The sequence below is a fragment of the Topomyia yanbarensis genome, chromosome 1 (assembly GCF_030247195.1).
Source record: "Topomyia yanbarensis strain Yona2022 chromosome 1, ASM3024719v1, whole genome shotgun sequence".
Lineage (NCBI taxonomy): Eukaryota > Metazoa > Arthropoda > Insecta > Diptera > Culicidae > Topomyia > Topomyia yanbarensis.
The window spans coordinates 38,024,024-38,038,214 of NC_080670.1; the positions used below are offsets into that span (position 1 = coordinate 38,024,024).

Here is a 14,191-nt window from a genome sequence, read left to right on the forward strand (position 1 = left end):
AATGAGGAGAGGACCCCCCTCTAGTTTTGGTCGGGGAGGAAGGTACCTGGAGCAACTTGATAACTGTATAAGCTCGGCTGAAATAAATAGGTGGGCTCTGTGAGCTAAATATCTTTATGGGTAAGGTTCTGGTTCGGGGATTGCAGGAACCAACAAAACGGGCAATTTGGTACTTATTTGATGATAGAAACGAAAATTGTACCGCTTAATGAATGCCCTCTTCTTGTGAGTGATGAGTGTAGGCGCGAGTTACGCGAATTATTGATTAGATAAATGCTATAGCAATCAGTGACTGGGCGGCGACGCCCAGATGTTGAGTGGGATACATTGATGAGGAGCCGTTGCTCGAAGGCAGACATAATTTAGTGCTTCTCCTGTATAAATTGCTCTAGCGCTCAGTTCTTCCAAAGTGGCGCCTTTGGAGTCTGAGGTAACTTTTTTGTGTAAATGCATTGAAAATGTTAGGCGGTACTGTATGCGCCAAGCAATTTAGCAATTAATGGCGATCTCAGCAATTTCGATTGGCAAAACCACCGGAGTAGATATTCGCACAAAAATAACCCATATTGGCTATGATCTAACGGGAACTCGGACTGGTTTGAGCGTTGCCCTGAAAGGCTGTTGGCTTCTTTCATGGTTGAGCAGCCGCAAAAAAAGTCGTAATAATAATGTAAATATAAAATGTTCAAAATCATCGCGCTCAGAAAAAAAAGAATGTTGCATTGGATGTATACACACTTGGATTTTTTTAAATTTACTTCTAGTAATGCACATATAGATTGTTCTTGCTTATATGTTTGTTCTCTGTGATAGTTCTTTCGTTGACAGTTCCCCCGTTTGATCAGCCGAGTTCTAAATTGAAAGTAAAATAAGGTAAAGTACCTATTTTCATCATACTAAGCAGGGTGTCCCACCAATTCATTAATTTCTCGGCCTACAATCAATGGAATGCGTAATAATTGTCATCAACAGCTTTGCTTCGCTATTAAGAACCAATATTGTTCCCGAATGGCAACAATACGTAAATCAAATTCCGTAAATTTGAACAAACTCAACGCAAAAACGATAATTCAATTTATTTAGAGTCCGTTAAATTTTCCCTGCCGATTAGACACGATATATCTATATATAACTTCATCGATTGCTTCATTTTACTTACGTTTAGTATTTTCACTTATTTCCGTCACTTCCGGGAAATGGTCTCGTACGGTCGTCTAACCCTACATATTTTATTGTTATTTAGGTTTAAGTTTTATAAATATTTGCTTTACCTTATCATGAGCTCGGTTACCTGCGATGCTTCAATAGCACGAACTAGCTGTAACAGTCCTGTGATAAATTTTAGGTTAAATTCATTGCTTTTTTATCTTTATAGCACATTTTACCTCTAGCCTTTAATAAACTCAACCGTACTATTAATTATAAGAATTCAGCACCGTACTTTTAGCTGTTAATCCACTCCGTACTACTATATATAAGCAACCTTAAAACAATCCTAAACCGTACTTCTAGCTATTAGAGTTTCAATTTAATTTCGCTTTAATGACTATCTCAAACCACTTTTTTTAATCTCGATATCTTTCTTCGTCGTCGCTATCCTTTTTTTTTGTTTGTTTACCACTGACTTGTCAGTTACCCGCTGTCCCGCTTGCAGCTGGGGCGGCTGACCTCGTTGAGGGTAAATTGATAACGGAGGCGCGTTCGCATGTTGCGTAACACTCCCCCCCAGTACACAGGCTCCGGGTTCCTGTGTATTCGCTGTTGCGCCGACGTCTAGAACCGCCAGCTTGACTGCTGGGCGTTCGAAAATGTTCGCTGTTGTCCTCACTGTTGCACTACGAACTTGTCCATCCTTCAGCTTGACGTCCACAACACGTCCTTTGGGCCACGTGTTTCTTGGCAGATCTGGATCGACAATGACGACAACATCACCAATCTGGATTGGTTTAGCTGGGTAATGCCATTTTGTGCGGCGATTTATCGACGGCAAATACTCTCGTAACCATCTCTTCCAGAACAAATTCGCGTGAGTTTGTGATGTTTTCCAAGAGTTCGATAGCGTAGCGAGGCTTTCGTCGTAGGGTAGTAATGGTTTGGAACCACTGGATGAACCTAACAAAAAGTGGTTGGGTGTGATGGCTTCATGTTCGACATCCGCGATGGGTACGTAAGTTAAGGGTCGCGAATTTAGGATATTCTCCACCTCCATGAGGCTGTTCCTGAGAACTTCGTCGGTTGGCCATCTTGGAAGCTTCATATTATTCAGTACTTTCTTAACAGACTGCACCAATCTTTCCCAACTTCCACCCATGTGTGGGCTACTCGGTGGCAAGAACGTCCACTTGGTATCTGGGGTTTCGAGCTCTTGCATGAGCTTCTCCTGATCTAGAGAGCGAATTGCTTCGGTCAGTTCACGATTTGCTCCAACGAAATTAGTTCCACGATCACTGAATAGTTCTAAAGGCGTTCCACGCCTGGCCATGAAGTTCCGCAACGCCATGATACAGGAACTGCTATTAAGCGTGTGGGCGATCTCTATATGGACGGCACGGACTACTAGGCACGTGATGAGTACACCCCATCTCTTCTCAACGCGTCTACCAACGACTACCTGCATCGGGCCAAAGTAGTCGACACCAGCATAGGAAAATGGTCGAGAATATGCTGCAAGCCTTGCCAGCGGAAGGTCAGCCATAACGGGCGGTCGCGGACGAGCCCTAGCATTCATACAGGTCTGACATTCTTGCCGTACCTTGTAGCAGACTCTTCGCAACTTCGGGATTCGGTACTTCTGGCACAATTCGTTAACTGCTGTTTCATGGTTCAGGTGATGGTAGCGCTCATGAAAGAAACGTACGATAAGTGTGGTAATCGGGTGTTTATTCGGTAGCAGTATAGGATGAGCGGAGCCTGGCTGTATGAATTGGCAACCAGCCGCCCTTCCAAGCATGCGAAGTACCCCATTATCGTCTAGGAACGGTGAGCATGTGTAGATCGAACTGTGCTTGGGAATACGAGCTACCTTTCTTTCGTCCACATCCTTGGAACGCAATAGCAAGGACATTTCTTTACTAAACTCATCTAGCTGTGCTTGTATATAGTTTTCGGCTTCAGATAACTCCCTGTGTTTGAGGATTCCGATCGTGGGTGTACTCTGATGTATTCTAGCCCGAATATTGCTGTAAAACCGGCGCATATAAGCAACAACTCGGACAAGCTTTCGCCAGCTCGAATATTTAGCAAAGTTAATGACTGGAACTCGAACAGCATGAAGGTTTACCGAATGGTTGATTTCTGTTGTGGTAGTTCCGTGATTCATCGGCTGAGGTGGCCACGAACTTCGCTGCTGCCACATGAAGAAAGGCCCGTTAAACCATCGGCTTGATGGCGAAATATCAGGAATTCTTTGCCACTTCGTGCCTTCATCTGCGACATTCATTTTTGTCGGAACCCAGAACCATTCCGAAAGTTCACTGTTTTCCAAAATTTCGCCAACTCTGGCGCCGACGTACTTGCTGTATTTCCTGTGATCCGAACGCAGCCAACAAAGAACATCTCTCGAATCAGTCCAAAAAAACCGTTTTTGTACTGCTATTCGATGCGTTTCTCCTATCGCCTTCGCCAGGCGTGTTCCAATCACTGCTGCTTGAAGCTCCAGTCGGGGAATCGAAACGTACTTTAGTGGCGCTACACGAGTTTTGGCAGTGACGAAGGCACACTCTATCGTGTTGCCCTCTTCGTACCGAAAGTAGGCGACTGCTGCGTATCCGTTTTCGCTTGCATCGACGAATACATGCAGTTGGATTTCATTGGATTTGGCTGACGACGTTGTCATCGTTCGATAACACCGAGGAACGGAAACTGTTTCGACGTTGTGTAACACACTGAGCCATGTTCTCCACTTCTCGAGTTGCTGATCTGCTATTGGTTCGTCCCAGCCAACATTAGAACGCCAAATATCTTGAAGTAGGACTTTCAAGAACATCAACACGTTTGCGAGAAGCCCGATCGGATCGTAGACTGACATGAGGATTCGCAGCACCTCCCGTTTGGTTGGGGCTTCCTGTCCAGATAACAGCTCGTGCTTGCATCGTTGCGGAATTTTGAATGTGAACGTATCACTGACAGTATCCCACCACATGCCCAGAACTTTCTCGGTTGCTAGCTCCCCAGGCTTGTTCAAATCCTTTTGAGAAGAACTGTGATCACCCATGACATCAATAACTTTTTTCGAATTCGACAACCATCCCCGGATTTCAAACCCTCCTTCAGCGTGTATGAACCGTACATCCTGCGCCAGTTTCACCGCCTCTTCTTCCGATTCGACGCTATAAAGCATATCGTCGACGTAAGTTCCGTTACAGATCGCCTCCACTGCTTCTGGAAACTGGTTCTTAAATCGACCTGCGTTTAGATTCTTGACGTACTGTGCGCTGCTGGGAGAACAACTCGCACCGAACGTCATCACCTGCATGATATAAACCGTTGGGGTATCGCTGAGGATTCCATCATTCCACAGAAACCTTTGGCAATGCTGATCTTCGTTGTTGATCTGCACTTGATGGAACATCTCGCGAATATCCCCTGAGACCGCTATACGATACTCACGAAACCGCTGTAGAACGTTTGGAAGAGGCGTAACTTGATCAGGTCCTTTCAACAGAAACGAATTTAGTGAAACGCGGCCTACCTTGGCTGCTGTGTCCCAAACCATGCGAAGCTTTCCTGGTTTATTGAGATTTACAACTGGAAAGATCGGCAGGTACCACGAGCGTCCCTTATGCATTGCTTCTTCTTGCTTCGAAAGTTTTCGAATATATCCTTTCGCTTTGTAGTCCGCTATCTTCTCCTGGAGAACTCCTGCCAATTCTGGTTCCCGTACCAAGCGCTTGGCCAAACACTCATGATGCTTCAAAGCCATAGGTTTACTGTCCGGCAGCTGGATGTCATCATACCGCCACAGTAAACCGGTCTCGAATTTTCTTCCTAGTTGCTTCGTGTTCGACTGCAGTAACGTCATCGCCCGTTCATCATCTTTTGACATCAGCGACTTCCCAGTAAGCTGAACTCCGAGGCTATCCAGGGAGAAATAGTTCTTAACAGTAGAGTTCAACGCATCGCACTGGCAGATGTGATAGCTGTACGTACTATCGCTGCTGGACGTTGATGGTTTTACTACTGAGCACGGACCGTAAACTAGCCAACCTAGTCGAGTCAATACGGCGGTAGGCTGATTTTCACTCCCTTCTCTTGAGTCGAGTGGATACTCCAACCTAGTGTTGTCTACACCCAACAGGATTCGCGGTTTAACTTCAGCATAAGATGCGATAGGAAGACCGGAGAGATGTCCGTAATGTTTCACCAGATCCGAAATCGCTATCGATTGAGAAGGAAGATCTAAGCTTCGTACTGTGTGTACCTTCGACAGATGAAAGCGTTGAGTGGGAGTTTGGGAACCCGCGATGTCAACTGCAAATTTAACCGATTCTTCTTCGTATCTGCCTTGACCACCAGTCCAAGACATACACAACGGAGTTTTCTCGCCGTTAAGATTCAACTCCTCCCACAGACTATGTTCCATCAGAGTGGAGGTCGATCCTGAGTCAAGGAAGGCGTAGGTGGTAATGGACTTCTCCTTTCCATGTACCGTGATTCTAATGTACTTCAACAGTACTCCCCCAAGCGAACAGTGATGAGTGTTACAAGAGGTGTTTTGCAATGAACTGTTTGGCAGCTGTCTCGCGTGTTTGCTGTCGTCGTGCAACAACGGGTGATGAAGGTAGCTACATCCATTTTGATCACAAGGGATTTTCCTGTCACAAGTTTTAAAGTGCTTGGTCAAACATTTTCGACAAATCTTCTTTTGATTGATCAGCGTCCATCGTGCACTTGGCGTCATGTTGAGAAAACTACTACATTTGTTGAGATCTTCGCACTGTTTCGAGCATGCCAAACACGCTGTGCGGTTTTCTTCTCTAGGCAGGGTTGCAGAGTGCAGGTGGATATGCGCTTCTTCGTTTCGGCCTCTCTTCTCGAGTTTGTTCGATTTAGTCCACACGTGCGGTCTGATCACTTGACTTAAAGCCTCCACCATTTGTCCGAGCCATTCGTTAAAATCCAGCAATGTACATGCTCCACTCTGTTTCCGATAGAATGCCCAATTCATTTTCAAGGTTGACGGTAAGCTGTCCACAAGCTCTTGCAGCAAAGCAACGTTGTAGAACCGCTCATCCATTCGGCACACCTGTATTGTAGCGCACAAGTTTTGCACGGCAACACCAAAATCGACAATCGTTTCCATTTTGTCAGCCTTTGGTGGTGGCATCATCCTGACTCTATGCACCATCGTTTCCACTATGGACTCCGGATTTCCAAAAAGGGTTTTCAATCGGCTTATGATCACCGGAACGTTGTCCGGATGTAAAAGCAGACTTTTAACCGCGTTCAGGGCTTTGTCGTATAGACTCCTCTCCAGTCGATCAAGCAGTTCGTCATTTCGAAAACCACACATCCTGCACGTTCTCTCGTAGGCTGCGATGAACCGTGGCCAGTCTTCAGGATCTCCTCCGAACTTTGGTAAATCTTTCACTGTCTGTCTCGCCGCTAGATGACCATTATTCAGAGGCACGTCGTCACCGTTTAATTGCTGATGATTAAATGTCACGTTCTGACGTGGTGTAGATGTTACCACCGGTGGCAGCACGGTACCTTGATAGGTTGGAACAGGGTATTGGAAACTGGGAACTACCGGATGCGGATAGCTGGCTGTAGGACGCGAATAGCACGTTGTTGGATGTGTGGCCGTCATAATTGATTGCTGAGACACAGCTGAGTACGTTTGAAAAGGTGGTAGACTCGGCGGTACTGCTGCTGGGTGGCTGGTAAACAATGGTTGATAACCAGGCACAGTTCTCGTTACAGTCACACCTGGTAAAGGACGATCGATATCACCAACACCGGAGGCATAATTGTTATGAAACTCAGGCGGAACAGAATTACCAAAAGACGTCTGCAGACCAGAGACCACTACTGGGACATAGTTACTGGGAAGACTTTCCCGAGTCGACACTACTACTGATTTTCGTAGAAGCTCATCGTATACCGGAAGGGGCGTTTCATCAAAAGGTTTAAACACTTCTTTTCCTATATTCTCCGTGTTGTTTAGCCAATCTTCGATCTTGGCGCAGGTCTCGTTTGTTGCCGATTCCGAGTCGCTCATCTCCAGCATTTCTAGATCTAGAGCTAAACGCTCCTCTAGCTGCTTTTTCTCCAGCGCTTGTCGTGCTTCTAGAGCTTTCAATTGTAGGTCGCGGAGTTTTGCTGACCGTTTTGACACATTCGAGGTCGCTTTGCTACTTGTTCTGGTTGACGTGGTGCAGTTAGCATTAGAGTTCGCTGATCGTTCTATGCTATATTGCCGATCCGCTATGTTTTCCGAGACTTCATCTTTCTGCCTTGGCTGCTTCGGAATTGCGCCCTGAAAATCACTATGGAATGCCTTAGATCGTGTTGTAACAACTCCCGACAGCGAACCTTGTTGCAACTGCAACTTTCCCTTCTGCGACTGATTAAACTGATTTTGCTTTTGCTGCTGCTCAAGCCGTCTCTGATGTTCTTCAGCCTGCTCCAGGTGTTTTTGTTGCTTCTGTTGCCATTGCTTCTGCTCCCGTTCAAGATGCTCCAACTGTTCACGCAAACCACGCCTTTCCTGCTCCAACGATTTCCTTATACACCCATTACAACTCCAGTCTCGGTCCCGAATACTGTCCTCCACGTTAACGCACTCGTAGTGAAACCACACATCACAATCGTCGCACTGCACCATTCGGCTATAATCGAGTCGTCGACACGTACCACATCCGGCTCCCTCATCGCCAGGAGAATCGCTTTTTTCCTGGGTACGTTTGCCCGCACTCGCTACGCTACCGCTTGACATCCCCGAAAGTTAAACGGAAAATTTAATTTGTTCCCGAATGGCAACAATACGTAAATCAAATTCCGTAAATTTGAACAAACTCAACGCAAAAACGATAATTCAATTTATTTAGAGTCCGTTAAATTTTCCCTGCCGATTAGACACGATATATCTATATATAACTTCATCGATTGCTTCATTTTACTTACGTTTAGTATTTTCACTTATTTCCGTCACTTCCGGGAAATGGTCTCGTACGGTCGTCTAACCCTACATATTTTATTGTTATTTAGGTTTAAGTTTTATAAATATTTGCTTTACCTTATCATGAGCTCGGTTACCTGCGATGCTTCAATAGCACGAACTAGCTGTAACAGTCCTGTGATAAATTTTAGGTTAAATTCATTGCTTTTTTATCTTTATAGCACATTTTACCTCTAGCCTTTAATAAACTCAACCGTACTATTAATTATAAGAATTCAGCACCGTACTTTTAGCTGTTAATCCACTCCGTACTACTATATATAAGCAACCTTAAAACAATCCTAAACCGTACTTCTAGCTATTAGAGTTTCAATTTAATTTCGCTTTAATGACTATCTCAAACCACTTTTTTTAATCTCGATATCTTTCTTCGTCGTCGCTATCCTTTTTGCCTTTCTCATATAGAAAGGTTATGCAATCACTCTGAAAAACGTCGACCTAATCCCGGCCCGGAGGGCCGAGTGTCATATCCCATTCTACTCAGTTCGTCGAGATCGGAAAAAGTCTGTATGTGTGTGTGTATGTATGTATGTGTGTGTGTATGTGTGTGTGTGTGTATGTATGTGCGTATGTGTCAAATAATGTCACTCATTTTTCTCAGAGATGGCTGGACCGATTTGCCCAAACTTAGTCTCAAATGAAAGGTACAACCTTCCCATCGGCTGCTATTGAATTTTGGATCGATCGGAATTCTGGTTCCGGAATTACGGGTTTCAGAGTGCGGTCACACAGAAATTTCTCATATAAACTATAGGAAAAATTAAAAATAGAATTTTTATTTTTGATGCTAAATGTGTTCAAGGTGCATGAAACGTCGAGATTTGATGCAAACTCGAAAAAAAAATTTGACTACGATTCACTTTTTTGGATTTTGGCACATTTTTGCCTTTCTCATATAGAAAGGTTATGCAATCACTCTGAAAAACGTCAACCTAATCCCGGCCTAAATTTTTTTTTCGACTCGTTTAGGGTTTCTGGATTTTAACAGGGGCGTAGTTGATGGTTTTTCGGAGAGGGGTTACACCCCCCATCTACTGTTCGCGCCCCTCCTTTAAAAATCTCCTTAAATCACCCCTCAGACCACCACCCCATCCAGCCCTCATACTCCTCCCTTTCAACCCCATCATCTTTAAACCACCACTATATCACAAAGCATACCAATTTAAGCTGGGGAGTCGTTCGTTCATGGGACTTTCGCCCTCTTCACATACCCAGCCCCGCATGACAAAATGAGTTAGCAAGCAGATAACATTGATCTAATGCTGATTAGGCTAATGGAGTATGATATTTTTTTGTTTCAAGTGTTTCACCGTCGACACGTAGCTCATCAAGTTCGTGGCTGGCATGCCATTGTGTATAAGTGCAAAGTGTACTAAGAATGTAATGGACATTTCCACGATTATGTTGAACATAAAAAGCCTCCGTGCCATAGTTTAGAGAAATGAGAAAGGCACAATTGCACCGCTAGGTGGATTAAAACAGGTTTTTTTTTGTTTGTTTACCACTGACTTGTCAGTTACCCGCTGTCCCGCTTGCAGCTGGGGCGGCTGACCTCGTTGAGGGTAAATTGATAACGGAGGCGCGTTCGCATGTTGCGTAACAAATGTAATAACACAAGTGCGCTGAAAACAGTGAAATTCTCGTGTTTGAGCGCAACGAAAACTCAAATCGAGTGTCCCTATTGTTGCGCTACCATTTGACTGAATGCGCTGAACAAAGATGGCAGACACTGCTCTTAGCAACGGTTTCTAATGGGTAGGGTGATAATAGAAACATGGCGAAAATTGGATCATCACCCTATTTTTGCACACCAAATCGAACTGCACAGTATGAATGTGTGATGAAAGTAGATACAGAACACTAGATTAGGATTGTCGCTGGCATCAGTGGTAGGAACATCATTGTTTTGATTCCGGAATATACCTGTCAAATGGGCCAAATAAAAAAACCAAAAGAATAGTCCTCTATCGTCGTTTCAATAGAGACTAATCATTTTTGTTTTTTTTTCAGCAACACAATGGCCATTCTTGGCTGATGTATGGATATACAAACTCTTTCATTTCATAACAATAACAGTCGAAAATTTACACCGAGAAAATTCGTTGTATTGAATATATCGATTTCACACATATTTTTTTTTGCAATTTGTAGTAGCACATAAAAATTATCTGTCACGCATAGATATCATGTGGAAACTAATGAAATTATAGTAGTATGCCACATAGAAATTTGTTTTATAGTAGATATCACATCATTTTTCTGTTTGCCTATTTTGTATTCTGCTGTCAATTTTTGTTTTGGACATTTTCGATGTTGATTGCATAAAAATCACAGCAGAATAAACGAGACTGAAATTAAAAAGGTGTAAACTCTGTATTTTACTAATTTGAAGTTCAAATAAACGGTTTGTGGTTATGAGCGGGCCATATTTTTCTGCGTGTACCAAAAATGCGGACCAAAGACTTACTAGAGAGACTTTCGATACTTTGACAGATATATACCGAAAGCAAAACAAACATGTTTCGAGACGAAAACAATGGGAACACCAGCGACAATCCTAATCTAGTGTTCTCTATCTACTGTGATGAAGCAAAAGTGTGATCAAAAGCGCAACTTCTTTGGCCTGACAGCTTTTTGAAATTCAAAAATGTCAAATCAAACTTCTTCTTACTTTTTATATGGTAGGTTACCATGGCTGTCAGTCTCGCGATTTTCACAATATAATTGATAGAAAGTTATTGTTTTGTCGATTTAATATCATTTTATGTAGCGACCGTAAAAATGTGTGATAGCGAAGTACATCAAAAATTCAACTTTCAAAGCAATAAACAATATTTTATCGTACATTTCTGAACATGTAAAATGAAACCTATTATCAATCAAAAAATACGACATCATTTTGTTTACGTAGTATTATTTTTGTTTCTCTAAGTGTGCAGTATGGCATGACGCACATGTGTTAGTGAGTAAAATAAAATAGGTAGTGTATCTCTTTCAAAGTAAAAGCCAACTGATCTGTTGGAGAATTGAGATCGCCGTGTTTTTTTGCATGTAAATAAGTATAATTTTAAGTGATTAATTACGCTCCGGTTATGAGTATCTAGTGGAATGTAAAATTTCATCATGATTTTTGCATGCAGTGTAATTTTATGCTCCGACTTACTTGCAACGCAATGGAGGTATGTTAATCGTATTAGTTACTAATTTATATATTTGTAGGTGTTTAATTACCGTTGAATATTTTTGGATGGCATTCGACCAACTGTCTTATATTCCGATATAATTCCAAGAGAAAAAAAACGGTGATCTCTTTAGCGTTCATGGACATAAAACAATTGATGAATACTTTCAAGAACAGACCCTTTAGACATTGTTGCATATTTATTGAAACCGCATCAAAACGAAACTAATCAACCCCTCAAACGCATAAACTTATGTCAATCTAGTTAAATGTTTTCTACCAAAATATATAGCACAATTAAACCAATTATCGTCACATAAATATGTCATGAGCACTCCTTCCAAAGATCTATTCCCGGTATGACTCCTGTCGGAGTAGTGGCGCCTGGCTTCTTCAAAGCGGGTGGACCGTTCTTCCCGTTACATCATCATCATCACGATCATCACCATTAATATTATTCAAGATCTACTCAACATCTTTCCACCTGAAGCGCATTCAACTGTTATTCAATCACACAAGCCGCTTCCCATAAATAAATTATTTACACGCAAAGCACAAACGTGATTCTCGGTACAGTAAGTTACACTCGGATCGGATAAAACCATCATTCGAGGTCCGAATGCGTCTGTCGAAGAAAGGAAATTGTGAAAATCAGAATACATCAAACCTTCCATTATAGAAGCCAAGTTACAAAAATTATGCAGCAGATTTGCGTGAGGAGATGTTTCCGTGTTGCCAAGCGGAATGTTTTATGTGGTTTTTGTTTGAGGCGAAACTGAGTCAGTTCCTAACCCTAACTGCTGTCAAAATGTATGAACTGACAGCAGTTGGGGTTAGAACCTGACTCAGTTTCAGGTTCAAGCGAAATCGCCATTAGATTTTACATTTATGTCAAAAATAGTACCACAGAGAACAGACGTCCATTTTCTGCATTAAACTTGTGTAAAAACCTCTAACGTTTTTTAAGGTAGTTGGGATAACTTCACCAGGTGCGCTACTGCCGTTATGTTTTGCCTTTCTCAATGGAAAGGTATTGCAATTGCTCTGAAAACCGACTTTTTAACGGAGGCCCGGATTTTAGTAGCTGAGTTCGACTGAATTGACAGTCAAACCATTTCGAAACCGGTTCAGAATTCTCAGTGAATTCAGTATCAACCGATTGAGTCGGAATCGGTTGTTTTCTTTGAGCCAGAATCCATTTAGGATTTTGAACCGGTTCCGGAATGGATTGGACGGATAGTTGAGATAAGTAAGTCTGACGGCGCTAGTGTTTTATCGTATATTAATTCAAATGTTTACACACGTTTTATTAAAATATTTGTTCGATCATGGATGTCTGTTCTCTGTGATAGTACCACCAATATTGCATTAAATTTTCAAATATGTTCAGCTGGATTAGTGTAAATAAGAAACAAAGGTATATTAATATATTCCTTATTCGCAGCGTAAGATTGTTCAGCCTAGAGATACAGGCGTTTTTACCCAAAACTCGATCCGAGCCGGTTACTCGTAGTTCTTAAAAAATAAATAAATAAGAACAAATAATTCCTTTTTTGTTTTATAACGTAAGTGCCAATACCAATACAATTTTGCCGAATTTTCATCAACTGAAAGTTTTAGCAATCCAAGAGGCAAAAATATCGGCAATTTGAATTGAATCAAAGAGGATGGCTTACACTCTTCGTCCAGTCCCTTGGCGTCAAGTACTTCGGCTGCTCTTTCGAATTTGTCATAAAATCCAGGAAAATGGCTTTAAATATCAGTCAGCTGACATAGCTTTTATCAAACAAGATAAGCTTAGGGTTTGCACCCGCTCGTCGCCGGTCTAAGGGCTAAGTGTCGTCAATAGACTTAGACTCGCGTGGAGGCATGAGATAGGAGACTTGTGAGAACTAAAGAGATAAGAAAAACAGGGAAACGAACTCAGCTATAAGTTTCTACACCTGAATTGAAACTCCGAACGGAACACGGCGTCCCCTTGCTATTCTCATCCTCTTAGTGAAAACTATGTTATCTCACCATTTAACGACCAAAAGGTTTCTTCGTAATGTTTTATCTAAAAAGTCTTAAATAGATGGTGTCCACAGTATGTGTTAAAAAATTGCTATTAATATATTTTGGACACCCCTTGATTTTTCTCTTGAAAGCTATTTGTTTATCGAGTTAGAATAATCAAAAAGTGAAAAATGTCGTAAAGGTAGGTGACCTGCTCTTCTAGGTCAAATTATTTAAATATGTTCAAACGAATGGATGTCGAAAATCAATGGATTCAGGAACACTTTATTGAAGACCAGAATATGATTTCTGAAATACATGTTGAAGAACATTTGCAGCATGAATTTATTGAATTCAGCGAGCTACATGTTGACAAATCTAATCGGTACATCACAGTTAAATAATGATAAAAAGATTGCGCTTGCAGAATTCCTAGAATCGTCTGAAACACTCACACGAACAGGAACATTGCGATTGCATCGATTTAGTTCTGCTGTTTTAACATTGCACCGAAGACGTGACTACCACAAGGCGAAAACTGAAGAAAAAAGAAAAGCAGAGGAAGAGAAACAAAGAAAAGCAGAGCTTCGAAAGAATAACAAGACCACCACCTCGTAAACAAAAGAATTAAAAATTTATATTCAGTAGAGTAGAATGGGGTCAAATAGGTATGGGGATACAATAGCTTTAGGGCATTATCTTTGCTATGTTATTGCAGAGGTCACTTATGTTGCGTGAACTAGATATACGGTAGAGAACATCGTTAACGACATTTTGACTGTTCTTGTGGATCAGCTGCATTAGTGACGGCGTCGTTTAAGTTTCCGTGTGTTGTA

The 14,191-nt window shown here is 42.1% G+C and overlaps 1 protein-coding gene across 1 annotated transcript; it reads right to left on the reverse strand.

Moving 5' to 3' along the window:
- Positions 1-1,632: 1,632 nt before the first annotated feature.
- Positions 1,633-7,936, reverse strand: LOC131694941 (uncharacterized). Its single transcript, XM_058983484.1, has 2 exons — positions 1,733-7,936; positions 1,633-1,668 (listed from the first exon to the last, which is right to left on the reverse strand). Exons 1-2 carry the CDS (start codon positions 7,934-7,936, stop codon positions 1,633-1,635), a joined length of 6,240 nt encoding a protein of 2,079 aa, XP_058839467.1.
- Positions 7,937-14,191: the final 6,255 nt, after the last annotated feature.